Here is a 15,719-nt window from a genome sequence, read left to right as displayed (position 1 = left end):
TCTCAAGCAATTATCCTGCAGTAATCACGGATTTCTATTCGGTCAAAACTTTATCATGTATGAAGAGCTGTTTCGCTTTCTATTGTTTACTGATCCTCTTACCTTCCTTTCTGTCCGTTTCCTGCCAGCTGGTTTAGTCTCCACTTTGCCATGAATAGCCTCAAGCCTACACCAGCTGCTCTTTGCTTCAATTCCAGCTACTCTGTCTTTCTTCAGGCTGATAAAACTGCCTTCTGTGTTTCTTCTTGCTTGGAAATCCTCTACTTTATTTCAGTCTCTCTCTCTGTCTTTGAGAAACACAAACCATCCGTCTCTCTGACCTGGGGATCATACCTTCTGTCTTACAACTTCTGGAGAACATAACCGCTGCTTTAGATAGAGACCAGTAGGTCATCACTGTAGACATAAGCGATTGCCCTAATTTTGCTCTAACCACACCTCTGCGTGATAACAAAGTGTTTGGTAATGCTTCCTTCGCCGCATGAGATCAGGGATGTTAGCGGGGCCATTTTGTGTGTTACTGTCAATCAAATGAAGCATTTGATTGGTGTGGAGCTATTAATACACCTATTTCCCCTCCTCGGCATCCAATAAAGTATGTGTGTACATTTGCATGCATGTGTATATCCTCACTATGTATGCCCATAGGTGATGTATTACTTCTAGTTATTATTATGTTTATTATTTGTGTCTTTGTGTATGTTTGTGCATGTGTGTGTATGTGTCGGTTTGGGTGTGTCTGCTAACAGTATGTACATATGGACGTATGCGTGCATATAGAAATGTGGATGTGTGTGCAGTCTCACAGTGTGATACAGTGTTGTGTGTCTCTGGGTGTGCAGCCTGGTCTAAAGGCTAAAGCTGTTCAATCCTCTGCCCTAACAGAGTGAAAGCAGTAGCAGCAGCAGTGTGTCCACCATGCTGGTGACTCAGGACTACGTGGCCGTGAAGGAGGATGAGATCAGCGTGGTGCAGGGCGAGGTGGTCCAGATGCTAGCCAGCAACCAGCAGAACATGTTTCTGGTGTACCGGGCGTCAAACGAGCACTGCCCCGCCGCCGAGGGCTGGATCCCTGGCTACGTATTGGGACACACCTCAGCCTCCATCACCCCCGAACTCCCCGAAGGAACCATCAAGTAAGGATGCGTGACATTATCTCGAATATCTTAGATTACACTGTGTAACACCGCATTATGTAATAACACCACATTATGTAATAACTCGACAAAATGTAATACATTTTCACCCGCATTTTGTAATAATCTGCCGCATTTTGTAATACACAGCCTGAACGCAATATGTAATAAATTTCCCCGCATTTTGTAATAAATTATTACATATTGCGGTGGTTATTACAAAATGCGGGAGTTGCACATTTTTAATGATGAAAATGTAATAAAACAGTGCATTATGTAATAACCAACCAAAATGGATGTCTTCATCTGTACACGTTATATTTTTAACAATTAAGCTAAATTAAACTTCCAAATATTAAATTAGACCGGCGTTATAGTTGACTCTGATCTTAGTCTAAATAGCCACATAAAAGCAGTAACAAGATCAGCTTACAAATACAGCCAAACTCAGGGACTTCATGTCAAAAGCCGACCTGGAAAAACTTATTCACACTTTTATTTCTAGCAGACTACTGCAATGGTCTTTTGACAGAGCTCCCCAAAAAGACCATCAAAAAGCTTCAGCTTATTCAAAATGCAGTTGAGTTCTTACAGGGACCAAAAGGTCAGACCACATCACCCCGATTCTTAAGTCACTACACTGGCTTCCTGTCAGCCACAGAATTGAATATAAGGCAATGCTGCTTGTTTATAATATATTTACAGACATGTTTAAGGAGTACACTCCTGCTAGGCCTCTCAGGTCAAGTGGGAGTGGGCTGCTAGTAGTGCCCAGTGCCAGGGCTGAACTTGGTGAAACAACCTTTAGTCACTATGCTGCGCATCTCTGAAACAGACTCCCTGTCCATCTTAAAAGTAGCCTAAACTTTTGAATCAGAACTGACGGGATTACATTTCACTGTGATTGTACCTGAATGATTACACGTGACAGATAAAAACTTGACTGATTGATTGATCAGGACTCAAAACCACACTGTTCATGGATGCTTTTAGTTGAGTTATTTGAGTTCTTTAACTTACTTTAAATCTTGTTTTTATCTACACCACTATTTATTTATTCATTGTTCTTATAAATCTTTTAATCTTTGTAAAGCACCTTGAATTGCCACTGTGTATGACAAATAACCACCGCAATATGTAATAATTTATTACAAAATGTGGGGAAATTTATTACATATTGCGTTCAGGCTGTGTATTGCAAAATGCGGCAGATTATTACAAAATGCGGGTGTTATTACATAATGAAGTGAAAATGTATTACATTTTGTCGAGTTATTACATAATGCGGTGTTATTACATAATGCGGTGTTATTACATAATGCGTTGTTACACGCTGATTTTTGACTTGAAAAATCAGCAAGAATTAAATTTTCTCTCCTTTTTCGTGCGGTTTAGAAAATCATTATCATGGCACACAGCGCTCCGCATCCGCCGCAAGTCTGAGAAGCGAGACAAGGAGAGCAGGAAGGAGAGCAAGGTGGAGAATGGCTTCCGCAAGTCTCAGGACGGCCTGGCCAACAAAGTCTCTGTCAAGGTAGAGTGGAAGACACAACTTTGATTATGAGTTTGATTATGAATCAATGTGTTGCCTCTTTGTCCTCTCTTTAAGTCTTAATTTACAACTGTAAATTCAAGAAACCCAATCTTGTCTTTTCACTTCATTCTTTCAGCTTCTGAATCCCAATTACATCTATGATGGTACGTACACACAGTCGCTTTTGGCCAAGGAGTGTGTATGTGTGCACGCGCGTGTGTTTGTGTGTATCATAAAGGAAACACATTGCAGAGCACTAATGCAAATGCACAACTGATTTTGCTGGCTTACCCAGCCCATTAACCTCAAATACCTTTATCTTTTGAATGAATTGTGGTGGTTCTTTTTAATCGTCCATCTCTTCCTGTCTTTGAAACCCCGTTGTAGGGAATTGGATTTCAGACTGAATTAAGATTAAAGATATTACCCTCTCTCTCCAGCTCCTCCAGAGTTCCTCATCCCTGTGAGCGACATGGCATGTGAGAGTGGCGACAGCGTTACTCTGAGGTGTAAAGTGTGTGGTCGCCCCCGGGCCACCGTCACCTGGCGGGGACCTGACAACAGCACTCTGAGCAACAACGGACACTACAGCATCACTTACAGGTGATGGGTTAGGCTGTGTTTTGACTTCACTCTTCACTCTCTTAACTTTTTCTTAAAGGTGCTTCATTTAGCATTTTAACATCAATAAATCATTACCACATTATTTTTGAGATATTAGTTGAATTACCATAAATGAGACCTTTGTCTGCCTCTACCGGCCTCTGTACTGCATTTTACGTTGTCGAATTTTGTGGGACATCTGATGGATTGGTTGACAGCACAAAACAGGAACAATGTTTATTTTTCAAGTAATACACAACTTTATTGTAGTTCAGCTATTCTAGCAGCATAGCCCCAACTTCATATTAGCTTACCTGGTCAGAATGCATATTGGCTGTTATCAAAGGATGTTATCGGCTCTTGCCCTTCTTGCTCTTCAAAACAAACACACGCAAAGCCACACCAGGGATTGACCTTATTCACACAGTCGCCATTTTGAATACTTGGGATGGAAAACTACCTTGAAGAGCAAGTCCAGCCCTGTCCTACTTTTGTGAACCAAGACGCATCATACAAACATTTATCATTTAAATTTCATTTAAAGTTAGCTAGCTTCCCTGCTAAATTGTGGTTGCTGTTCCTGAGATTGTTAGTAATTTGATAACTGTTAGGGCTACCTGAAGTCCTCACTTATGTGTTGAAGTCAGGGTAGTTTTATATATTTACCAATTTTCCAGGTAGTTTCCCACACTGAGTGTCCATAAGGCCATGTGAATAAGGTCAGTAGGGGAGAGGACAAGTAGCAGCATCCTCTTTGCAGCCAGAACCAGTGGGAAATGTGCTCTGGCATTTTGAGAAACACATGCTACATATCCCACCTTTAAAAATGGATAGAGATGATAGAGAATCACAGCAATCATCACAGCAATTTCTCAATGGCTGTTGTCTGATGGTGTGTCCCCTCTGCCCTCCTCCCCTTCTACAGTGAGACAGGAGAGGCAGCACTGCGTATCCTGGGAGTGTCTGTAGAGGACAGTGGTGTGTACAGCTGTGTTGCCACAAATGTAACAGGCTCTGTCACCTCCTCCGCCAGCCTCAGAGTCTCAGGTGAGAGTCCATGGTGTGAACCTTGGAACGATGAATGTGCCAGTGATTTAACTGGATTTGTATAGCTTAATGGGTAGAGTATGGTACTCACACTGCCTCGGGTTAGGGGTTCGATTTCCACCTGTGCTAAAAATGCAAAGTCCTATTACTGTAAATACATCGCAAAATCCTATATGATTAGTACTATATATCCATTTGGATAATTTAGATGTACAGTTTAAAATACTTGACCCATGCTGATTACAATGTGTTCCCAGGAACCCCTGATGATGGCAGTGAAGTCCTCTGGAAGAGCAGCTTTGAGTCCTATTACACAGAGATCACTGAACTGGGAAGGTAATATTCATATTCCAAAAAAAAAAATTTTTATTATTATTTTTGAGTCTGAGAGTCAGAATTTGACTCTCATGTAATGCTCCAGGACCTCATCAAAGCTAATAAACATCCAGTATGGTTGCTCTTATTATTAGAAGTAGTAGTTAAAGTAGTAGTAATAGTGGAACTAGAATTAGTCAGAACAGGAGGAATTGTAATTTATTGCTTTACTAACTACAGTGAGTGTGCTAAATATTAGTAATACCTGCCCCTTTGTGAAATAGACTCTCCGGGTGAATCCAAGTGACAGTTATGATCCCTTATTGATTTCTTCCATGGGGGAGAAAAGCACTGTAGATAAATGGGTGGCAGCAGATTAAAAAACAGCCACTGTATAGATGAAGAGGATGTGCAAACATGGATTGTACAAAAACGGGGTGCAACTCAATATTGGGAAGGTGATCATAATACTTTATACGCTCAGTGTACCGTTCCCATCTCTGGTCCCCAGGGGCCGGTTCTCGGTGGCCAAGCGGTGCGACCAGAGAGGGAGTAAGCGGACGGTAGCGGCCAAACACGTCAACAAGAGGCTGCTGCGTCGAGAACAGGTCCTGCAGGAGATCCGGCTCCTGCAGACTCTGGACCATCCCAACCTGGTCAGACTGCTGGACACATATGAGACGGCCAGCAGCTACGTGCTCGTACTAGAGATGTAAGTAAAGAATAATGTTTCTTTTCCATTCATTTAGATGCGGTGACCCCCACAGCTAGGAAAATGTAAATAGATGAAACTTGGATGAGCTTTGTCCATCATGTGTTCTATCATACTGTATCTGGTGTGTGTGTGTGTGTGTGTGTGTGTGTGTGTGTGTGTGTGTGTGTGCTACAGTACAACATTCTGACTACCTGTATGATGTGTTGCTGTTGTGTTCAGGGCAGACCAGGGGCGTTTCCTGGACTATGTAGTGAGCTGGGGCAACCTGACGGAGGAGAAGGTGGCTCTGTACCTCAGAGATATTCTGGAAGCTCTCCACTACCTGCACAGCTGGAGGATAGCACACCTCGACCTCAAAGTAAATACACACCCTTATCCCTCAATGCACCTTCTACACAGGTCTAGAGGTCATGGAATTTCTGGAATATCATGGAATTTAGAGAGGTGTATTCCAGACAGGGACAGTCAGGGAATTTGATTTTGGGGAGTCAGGGAATATCATGGAATTTTACAAATATGTGTTTTCCAACTTGTTTCACACATTCATTGCATTAGATGGTGGTTTTCAGCTGTTTTCTCAACAGCAAGCCCCAGTACTAGTACAATATGCTGGCATTACGAAATCATTTTTCCTGGGTGCCACGGCTAAAATGCCCTTTCCCTCCTCCCCCAGCCTGAGAACATCGTGGTGGAACATGCGTCTTCCCAGCCGGTGATCAAGCTGACAGACTTTGGCGACGCGGTCCAGCTGAACCCCCCCTCCTCCTATATCCACCTGCTCCTGGGGAGCCCAGAGTTCTCCGCTCCTGAGCTGGTCCTGGGTCAGCCTGCCTCACTGACGTCTGACCTCTGGAGCTTAGGTCTGTAACAAGGGATATGTAACATTATATGGAATTTATTTTGCATTACGTTAGGTAGTATTAAGATGTTTCAGAAGAAATTCTAGTATGCTACAGCTAAGAAATGTACTCCCAATTTTTAGTCCCTGATTGACTGACTGACCAATTGATCAATTCAGCCATTCACTGATTCATTTACTGGTGTATTGACGGACTGAATGATTGACAGGGGTGGTGACCTACGTCGTTCTGAGCGGCGCCTCTCCCTTCCTGGACGAGAGCGTGGAGGAGACGTGTCTGAACATCTGCCGTCTAGACTTCAGCTTCCCCCAGGACTACTTCCAGGGCGTGAGCCCGGCCGCCCGGGACTTCGTGTGCCTGCTGCTCCAAGGCGAGCCGGAGCGACGGCCCTCCGCCGCCTCCTGCCTTCAGGAGCCCTGGCTCCAACCTCGAGGCGCCGGACACGCCGGCTCGCACCACGCGTCGCCCCAGAACCACCATCACACCGCGCACCTGGACACCTCCAGGCTCATCTCCTTCATCGAGAGACGGAAACACCAGAACGACGTCCGGCCCGTGGGCGCCATCAAGGCCTTCCTTCACAGCCGCCTGCTCAACCACATCTGACTGGAGAGCCGACAGAATTGCAGAATTGGAATGCTGATTCGAATGGCAACGCCCATTCTACTCTATTCCAGTTCTGTGACAGCACCAGCCTGTAAGCCACCAGTATCTGCATTGAATGAATTCCTGCCTGCGCTGCCCTCTCCAAGGAACTTTGGTGGATGAGTAACTTTGACTTCAGCTCAGTTTGGTTCAGTTGAGCGGTGTTAAAAGAAACCTACTGAGAGAACCACCAGCACCAGCGAGTCATATTTGTAATGATCTCCTTCTCCTCCACTAAACCACAAAAGTCCTACTGCTGCTGACTGACTGACCTCTGCTGATATGCCCTTTGACTCTGATCTATGTTGCTTGGTTTTAACCAAGAAATTTAGACACTTTTGTCCTCTTATAACCCCCCCCCCCCCCCCCCCCCCCGCCCCCTGTCCTCCCTCCTCCTCCTCCTCCTCCCCTCCTTGGCATAATGTCATTATGCCTGCACAACAAAAACAACTGTTTGAATCTGTTTGAGATTTCAAACACTGACTTAGCAGGGAGAAAACCAAGCTTTCTCAACAAGCCAGCGTGAGCAAGTCTTGTGTTTTGGACAGTGTTAAACAGAAAAAGAAAAAAAAATAAAACATAAAACAATACTGTATTATAAAAAGAGAAATTCAGGTTGCTTTCGGTCGAACGCGAGAAAATGTTTGTTTTTTTTGTAACGAGAGATTACTTTTTGTAAAAGAAAACATGTACAGTAAGGAAACAGAGAATTGTCTTTATTCGTATACCCTTTGGAAAGCGAAGGTTAACTAGCGAGTAGAACGAAAACGAGATGAATGAGACGCGTGAACAAAGTGGCGCCCGTCAGCAGGGTCCACTCCTTCTAGAACAAGACGAAGACCAAAACCATGTTTTTTCCAGAAACACACTGTAGTTCCATTCAATGCAATAGTTTGCTTATCTTTATGCCCCCCTCCCCCCCTTACAGTTTGAAAGGTGAAACCGTTTCACTTCGAGACACAGGCTAAATTAACTAGAGAAAAAAATAACAGCTATTGGGAAAAAGCTCCTCAGATTTCTAACTGCATCCGCCTTACTTTGTAAATAAAGTGTTCCTGCCTTTCATTTTCATTTTGAAGAATTCGTCTCCAACAGAACAAAATGCTTTTTTCATTTGCTGAGTATGAGTGAGTCCGGTCAGGTGGGGAGTGGCGTCGGGGAGCTGAGATCTCCCTCCGGACCCTTTCTGCTGCTGGATTTTCACTATAAACAAAACCGCTACTAGAAATGCACTCGTATTTTGCATCAATTCCCATGTGCAATGTTGCAGCTTTAACGTTTATGCAACTATTTATGAAGACTTGTGTTGTAGCCGTATTCTTAAAAAGGCATGTACGTACCTGGTACTGCGATAGATGTCTGTATTGTGTTAACTCTTATGTATTAAGTTCAGTATTAATATCTTCAAACCCCCCCCCCCCCCCCCCCCCCCGAAACAAGAAGGGGGTTTCCGAAATAATGTATAAAAAAAAAATGTGTATCTATATTATATAGGCACTTATGCTTTCAAGTTTGTCATTGTTGCGTTTTTATTTTCTGTAACTATACCAAAGTTGACTATGCTTTATGTTCTCCCACTAAAATGTGTTTTTATGATTTATCATGTTAAGTTATAAACGACCACGCTGAACCCAAACGTATGAGTGTTTACATAGGTTCAGTTTGGCTTTATTTATTCTTATTGTAATAAATTGTTTGGTGGTTTATTGCTGAAAAAAAACTAAGTAACATTTCAGAATCACTTGTCTTTTTTTCAAGCTGTGCACAAAGTGGTTTGCTGTGTGAGTTTGTTTGGCTTCTGTAGATAGATCCTGGTGTATGTTGCTTGTTTTTAGCGTCTCAGTTTGACTTTTAAGATGACTTGGTTGACATTCTCACCAAGCAACAGGCCTGGAAAAAGTCTCATAGTGACTTTGAATGACTGGAGAATGCTGTTATACTTTTGGGGAACGGAACACTCAAAGCTTGTACCACCAACATGTCAAATATTCCACAATAACCCTCCGATCAAGATCCATCAGCACTATCCTGCATCCGCCACAAAAGAGATATTTTCCACTTCATTTGAATGAGTTGATGTGTTAAAGTGAAGAGCTTGTTCAAAACTGATGTCTGTGTTTTTTTTTTTTTTGTTTTTTCGTTAAGTGCCAGTTGGGTGAGTCAATCTAGAGAGGTGGGTGAAACTAAAACAGCGTTCATTGTTTTTGTTTTTTTTCATTTTATTTGAAGAAAGTTATTATCGAATAACCTGTTTTATTGTTAAAGGAGTCGATAATGTGTTGAGTTCAAGGACTCTTGTTGGTCTGTATAGTCCAGGTCTCTCATTTCATGTCCTCTTTATTTATTGGTGTGGATCTGGGTTTCCCAAAAGCACGCTATTATTCAGCGCATCAAATTTCCATGAGCTTAATCACGGAAAAATATGATCTGAGTACTAAGATGCCTTTGGGGAAACTCAACCTATTCGTTATGTAAAGCTGTACAGAGAGGGTCAGGCAAGGTGCCCATGCCCAGGATGTAAACCTCATAACTATGTCATATTTTATACATAATACACATAGTACAAGACTGCAGCAATGTCATTTTGAATGTCTTATTATGACTTGTTTTTACTTTTGCATGTATATTTCTTTGTACAGAAAGTTGTGTTTACATGTTACTATGTGTTGTAAATATTTTATTTTGTCCTCAGTTATTTTGCCATTAAACGTACAAGGAACAACAGGTCCCTCAACGACTTTGTATGCACATTTTTACATGCATTGACTCATACAGAAATGTGTGCCAGCTTGTCTTATTGAATACAGTTGAAACCATAATACAAAAAACACATAGGCTGAAGTTACACAGAGAATATGACTGACCTAACTCCCGTTTGATGTTTTGATGTCAAGATAAAAAAAACTGTGAGAAGACTAACACATCTGGATCATATGGGGCTTATTATCAGTTTTTTTTTCTTTTCCTTCCTGTGTAAATGTGGCCACGTTGAGGTCATATTTAGCCCGTCTTGGGGAAAACCACGGTTTCCAATGATGAAACAAAAAGGAGGAGGAGGAGGAGGAGGAGGAGGTGTGCACAGTAATACCAAGTGAACGTGTCTGCCCAGATGAAGATCTGTACCGCTGATAAACCAGAAACAAAGAAGTTGAGAAGGGATGTCAGAGATCTTATCGGTCCGCTGCAGATAGCGCTGCTGTGCATGAATCGGTCGACTGTAATACAGTAAAATGTCAGTGCAACAGAATGCACGCTCTCCCCACCCTCAATTCCACTTCTAACATTAGTCACTTCTGGTTTGAAAGAACAAAAAGAGAAGTTACTGTAAAAACAACTTTTTTTACGGCTTGACATGCACATGATGATTATCATATATGTGTGTGGTGTTGAAACTGCATCAGAATGTGGGATTATTTGGGGAAATACATTTTGCACGCATGTTTGTGTGGGTTTTGAAAGGAAATTGTTTCAAATATTTGAAATAATATTTGTTGTCTAAAGCAAGCAGTTTAGTAGTAGTTCATCTGACATTTAATCTTTTATCTACCTGTATCTGCATGTGCCTACAGGTGTTTTTGCAAGGAGGTGTGTATGGAATGTTTGTTATCAGGTGTGAAATCCCTACTGTTTTTTCGCAGAATGAGAGCAGCAGCAGCTGCTTTGCATGAAACCACAGAGGTCGTATCTGTGCAATCTCCACACTCAATCTTGCTATAAGATTCTCACGTATAAAAGCAGTCAAGCGTGAAGGTGCTGCTGGCATAATGGTTCATATTTTGTAACACAATCTGGATTTTGTATGTTATACTTAAGGCTGTCATGTTTTATAAGTTGGGTTAGGATGACTCACCAGAACGGAGGCAAGATGTATTTCAGATGATTTGATTGGCTGTGTGTGCACCCCATTCACATGTAAAGCCACCTTTGAAGACAATGCACACTCAGATTGGTTTCTAGAAAGATTGGTATCTTTCGGCAAGTAGACTAGTGAGAAAAAACTCTAAGAATGGTGGGTATAGGCCTCGATTTCACTTGTTTTGATGACTCATAACTTTTCTCTTTGTTTCAGTCATCTAAACTGTCAGACAGGGAATTCTGTGTATGAGTGACTGATAAATTCAGGGGAACAGCAGGGGCTGGCTGTCTCGAAGGGGAGGCTGTCGTCTCAATACTGAGTAATATGAATAAGGGAAAATGATCTTATTGTCACCCACACACAAAAGAACCAGATAACAATCAAATAAACTGTACACCTACACCTGAATTCTGCTACACCACTAGGTGGCACCAAAGAGCTGATATTGCATTTGATAGTTTGGTAATCTTAGAGCAGTGGCTGTCAGACTTGTGCCATGGAGCCTCAAGAGTATACTGGTTTTATTTAATTTCAGTGAACCTGGAAACATGTGAGAATCTACCTTTGGGTCAGGGGCATTTTATCAAACTAACCACACTCCCTCTTTTTATCCTCCTGGTTGGGTGAGCATGTTATGAGTATTATAAATCTTATAAGTCTTAAATTGTCACTTTGCAATTTGTTTGCAGCTTTGTAAACCTTCACGGTTGAGTGGTCTACTGAGGCGTTCCTTGTTTGAGGACACTGGGAAGTAGTTGTGTGCCCATGTTTATCATCAGTTACTTTGAATAAGATGGTGATCCATGCACATGCACCTATACATGCACATCTCAAGCTCACGGAGGTCTGGAGAAAATCAAGCAGAACATTTGGTTAGAAAAGTTTTGGGTACCAGTTGCTGTTCTGAATCAGGCCACCTCGTTTCCGGGGGAATTTTGGAGACCAAGATAGGAGACTAGTGTCGCTTAGCAGCTTTGGCCAACGGGATGTCTGCCTTGTTGGAGAAAGGAGCAGTTAGACCCCTACTCAAGCTACATCCTTGGTCCAAAGCAGGACGGGGATCTTCACCCCATCCTAAACCTGAAGCAGTTGAACAAGTTCCTCAAGGCACTCTCTTTAGAATGCTCAAGTTCAAGACAGTTATTCAGTCTATCAGGGCAGGCAGCTGGTTCACTGGACCTTAGTGACGCTTACTTTCACTTCCCCATTTGTCTGGACCACAGGCAATTTCTCCGGTTTGCATTCCAGGGCAGAGCCTTCGAATACACTGCTTTCCTCTACTTCCTCCATTTGGCTGGGCCCTGTCTGCACACAACCTTCACAAAATGCATGAACCATACTCATTTACAACTACCTGGATGACTGGCTGGTTTATGCTTCGTTAGTTTGGCTCAGGCCCACACAGAAGCCATGCTGTCACAGCTCCTCTCCCTTGGATTGCATCTGAACCTGAAAAAGAATCACCTGGCCCCAACAAACAGGATCAAGTATCTGGAGTTTATTCTGGATTCCTTGAGGAGGAAGTGAGTCAGTTTTGGAGTGTATTAGCCAGCTGCATCTCCAGCTGGTCTGTGTCAGTGGCAAAGTGTCAGAGAGTGTTTGGCCTCTTTACAGTGGCTGCGCAGGTCGTACCATTGGGCCTCCTGCTTACTATCTATACTAGCTAGCTACCTAGACTAAAGGGACAAATATTAGTCTACATTAAAGGTCCCATATTCTACATTTCCAGTGTTTTATGTTATGTCTTGAAGTCCGAACGGCTCGTTTAGAGGCTCGCTTTTCTAATATGGATTGTGTGGATTTAGTTGGCGACGGTGTGTTTTGATACTTTCACCATGTTTAGATAGCACATCCAACTCCTTTATAATCACAGAGGCAAGGGGAATCCTGTTTTACACCATATGGGACCTTTAAAATGTGAACCTGTTTCTCCAGATTCTTAAGATCTGTTCATTTCAAATACATTTTTTGTCTGCTTGTCGGATTCCTGACATTTATATAGGTGAGTTTACATGTACATTGTATTCCAAATATGAGATTTATCGTGGCTAAGGTCCAGGCACGTGCAGGGGGGTGTGTGGGGGGGTGGCTATGGGTGCTTGGGCACCTGCCCCTTTTCCCTTAATTGAACAAAATGCCCCTTCGGATCTAAATGTATTATTTTATTTTAGGCATTTTCCGAATAGTTAATAAATTGTAGCGATACGAGCAAAAGTATTTGAGCAACTGCAAAACACAAATTAATTGTTTGCACAGTGCACAGTGCATTGCCCCTTTCTCTATGGAGTTTATTTTGTGTGTTTATTATGCAATCAAACAGAATAGGTTTGAGAGCAAAACTTTCCACACTGCAATCAAAAAATAGATTTGAGAGCAAAACTATCGACACTGCAATCAAAAAATGTTTTATTGCAAGTAAAATAAATTTGTGATTAAAAAATGTAATAATGTGAATCAAAAACTTTTGTTTGTGAATCCAAAAGTTTTGCTTGCTGTTGAGCTGAATCTCGTGGGCGGGACCTACGCTGAAAGATGTAAGACACGTCTCTATTGGCCAGTCTCGATCGGAGTGACAGCTTGGCAGTATTGTACAGCTTGTGCATGACCGGAATCAATTGTTAATAACATTTATGCTTTGCTCTGTATGATCACATTACAATGTTATGCACCTTAACTCCCATTCCAGTATGACCAGCGTACAGCAACCAAAGCTGCTCAGCATTTCATGTCTTTGCTCACCAGAGCAATTCCTGAAGATCCTAGACAGGGTCAGAGTACGAGTATGGAGAGACCTACTGTTGAGTTTGAGATGGCCAGGTAGAAAAGCAAACAGTTTTAAAAGGGCCAGTTCAGGTGTAACACAATGTTGCTAAACATTTCCATATGCCATTGTGATTCAAGGCACTTGCAAATATGTTTCTTCCAAAAATAACCATACACAGTTTCTACCTATTCCTATGATTTGCAAATTGAATTAAATTAAATTAAATTAATTCATTAAATTTAATGACCTAATCATCCCTGTAGCACTAGTGCTATCATATACAGTATGTCACAAAGTGGTATTGTAGTGCTATTGCTTCAGCAATTCAGTGCAATTTTTGTTCAGATTCTGTTCTTAATCTGATTTCTGTTCTGATTTATTGAGATCTGATTTAAGAGCTGAATTGTTTGTCTTTGGAAAATTACCTGGGCTGTTTGCATAGTTGACACATCTATTAGGCCTAGTGACTGATTTTAATCGATTTGTAACATTAACATTGTTCTAAAAATCATATAGATCCTTTTTTCTTTCCTTTTTTTTATTAGTTATCCCCTGGCATTAACATTAACACTTTCACCGGTTCATCTCCCGATTCAGACTGTTGTTACAGATAGAGCCTCCCCCCTGGTGAGACGACCGAGGACACGGGGGAAAAGAGCCGGCGGTGGTGTAGACTTCAGGAACCTGCTACCTGTGGCTCGGGCAGCGCCGTCAGACACCACGAAACCTCCGATTAAGATGGACTTCTTTGTGTCTCATGATGTTGACTTATTGTTTATAACTGAAACCTGGTTGAAATGTGGTGACAACACGGCCTTGACTGAACTGTGTCCCACGGACTGTGACTTTATCAGTGCGCCCAGGACGTCCGGTCGAGGAGGAGGCCTAGCTGCTGTTTTTACCAAACAGTTACTCTGCCGCTCCGTGGTCATCGGTGATTTCAACATTTTTGAGGCGCATATGCTCAGGATTGGATTGGCTAATCCTCTCTTCTCTGTGTTGATTTACCGCTCACCTGGTCCAAATAATGGTTTTCTTACTGAATTTGCTGAGTTTTTATCTTCTGTGGTTGTTAAACTTGACAAAGTTTTGATTGTTGGTGATTTCTAGGGCTGCCCCCTAATAGTCGACCAAACGTTAGTCGATGAGAAGAGTCTTAGTCGACCAAGTTTTCATTGGTCAGTTAGTCGCAGGGAAACCCCCCCCCCCCCCCCCCCCAAAAAAAAAAAAAACCCTCAAACTCCATTCGGGAGTTTGAGGGGTTCGTTAAAAAGTTATTAGACCAGGGTTGCACTTGGCGGGTGTATTGCTGGGGACCCAAGGATGTGCAGTGTCGGATTTGGTGCAATTTGGACACGCAGCACGTTCAATATTAATAAACTTTGAATAAACAAGCGGACAGCGCTCTGTGCAGCAGCGGGGCTCAAAGCAAGCGACTGATAGCCTACGCCTATTGTGTGTTTTTTTTGGGTGAACCACAGTATATTTCACCGGTGTTTCTGACCGCTAGAAGCCGTGACTTGGGTGTGTTTTTTTTCCCCGTGAACCAGAGTGTATTTCACCGGTGTTTCTGACCGCTAGAAGCCGTGACTTGGGTGTGTTTTTTTTCCCGTGAACCAGAGTGTATTTCACCGGTGTTTCTGACCGCTAGAAGCCGTGACTTGGGTGTGTTTTTTTTCCCGTGAACCAGAGTGTATTTCACCGGTGTTTCTGACCGCTAGAAGCCGTGACTTGGGTGTGTTTTTTTTTCCCGTGAACCAGAGTGTATTTCACCGGTGTTTCTGACCGCGAGTAGCTGCGACTTGGGTGTGTTTTTTCAAAAAAAAAAAAAATTCATAATTTAATATCATAAACGTGCGACGACTAGTCGACTAATGGCTTGAACTAACGACTGCTAGTCGACTAGGAAAATCTTTGGTCGGGGGCAGCCCTAGTGATTTCAATATACATGTTGATGATGCATCAGATAAGTTTGCTGCTGAGTTTTTAAGCACAACTCAGTCTGAATTTAACGCAACATGTATCAGGGCCAACACACAATCATGGTCATACTCTTGATTTGGTTTTCACTTTGGGTCTGAACCTTAATGCTCTATGTATTGACGACTTATTTGTGTCTGACCACAAGTGTATTATTTTTGATACTGTTTTTAATGCTGACATTCAATCCACCAAATGCACTACCCGTTCTCACACTCTCAATAGCCACTCTGCTGACAACTTCTCCTCTCTTTGCAGACCTTT

At 42.4% G+C, this 15,719-nt stretch overlaps 1 protein-coding gene across 3 annotated transcripts in view; it reads left to right on the top strand.

Annotated features, from left to right (window-relative positions):
- Window positions 1–9,722, top strand: part of triob (trio Rho guanine nucleotide exchange factor b) — an 87,843-nt gene extending 78,121 nt beyond the window's left edge. For 2 of the 3 annotated variants that reach the window (XM_071901285.2, XM_071901283.2), the window contains 10 exons: window positions 886–1,136; window positions 2,532–2,670; window positions 2,807–2,834; window positions 3,111–3,273; window positions 4,199–4,320; window positions 4,578–4,656; window positions 5,147–5,347; window positions 5,570–5,708; window positions 6,024–6,210; window positions 6,419–9,722. In XM_071901285.2, coding sequence (XP_071757386.2) covers window positions 886–1,136; window positions 2,532–2,670; window positions 2,807–2,834; window positions 3,111–3,273; window positions 4,199–4,320; window positions 4,578–4,656; window positions 5,147–5,347; window positions 5,570–5,708; window positions 6,024–6,210; window positions 6,419–6,816 — 1,707 coding nt within the window. In that variant the 3' untranslated portion in view covers window positions 6,817–9,722. The remainder of the gene's footprint in view (window positions 1–885; window positions 1,137–2,531; window positions 2,671–2,806; window positions 2,835–3,110; window positions 3,274–4,198; window positions 4,321–4,577; window positions 4,657–5,146; window positions 5,348–5,569; window positions 5,709–6,023; window positions 6,211–6,418) is intronic. The other variant, XM_071901284.2, reaches the window with a different exon arrangement.
- Window positions 9,723–15,719: the final 5,997 nt, after the last annotated feature.

Source organism: Centroberyx gerrardi, chromosome 12 (assembly GCF_048128805.1).
Source record: "Centroberyx gerrardi isolate f3 chromosome 12, fCenGer3.hap1.cur.20231027, whole genome shotgun sequence".
Lineage (NCBI taxonomy): Eukaryota > Metazoa > Chordata > Actinopteri > Beryciformes > Berycidae > Centroberyx > Centroberyx gerrardi.
Note: the sequence above shows the minus strand (reverse complement) of the source record. Positions and strands in the feature narration are given on the sequence as shown.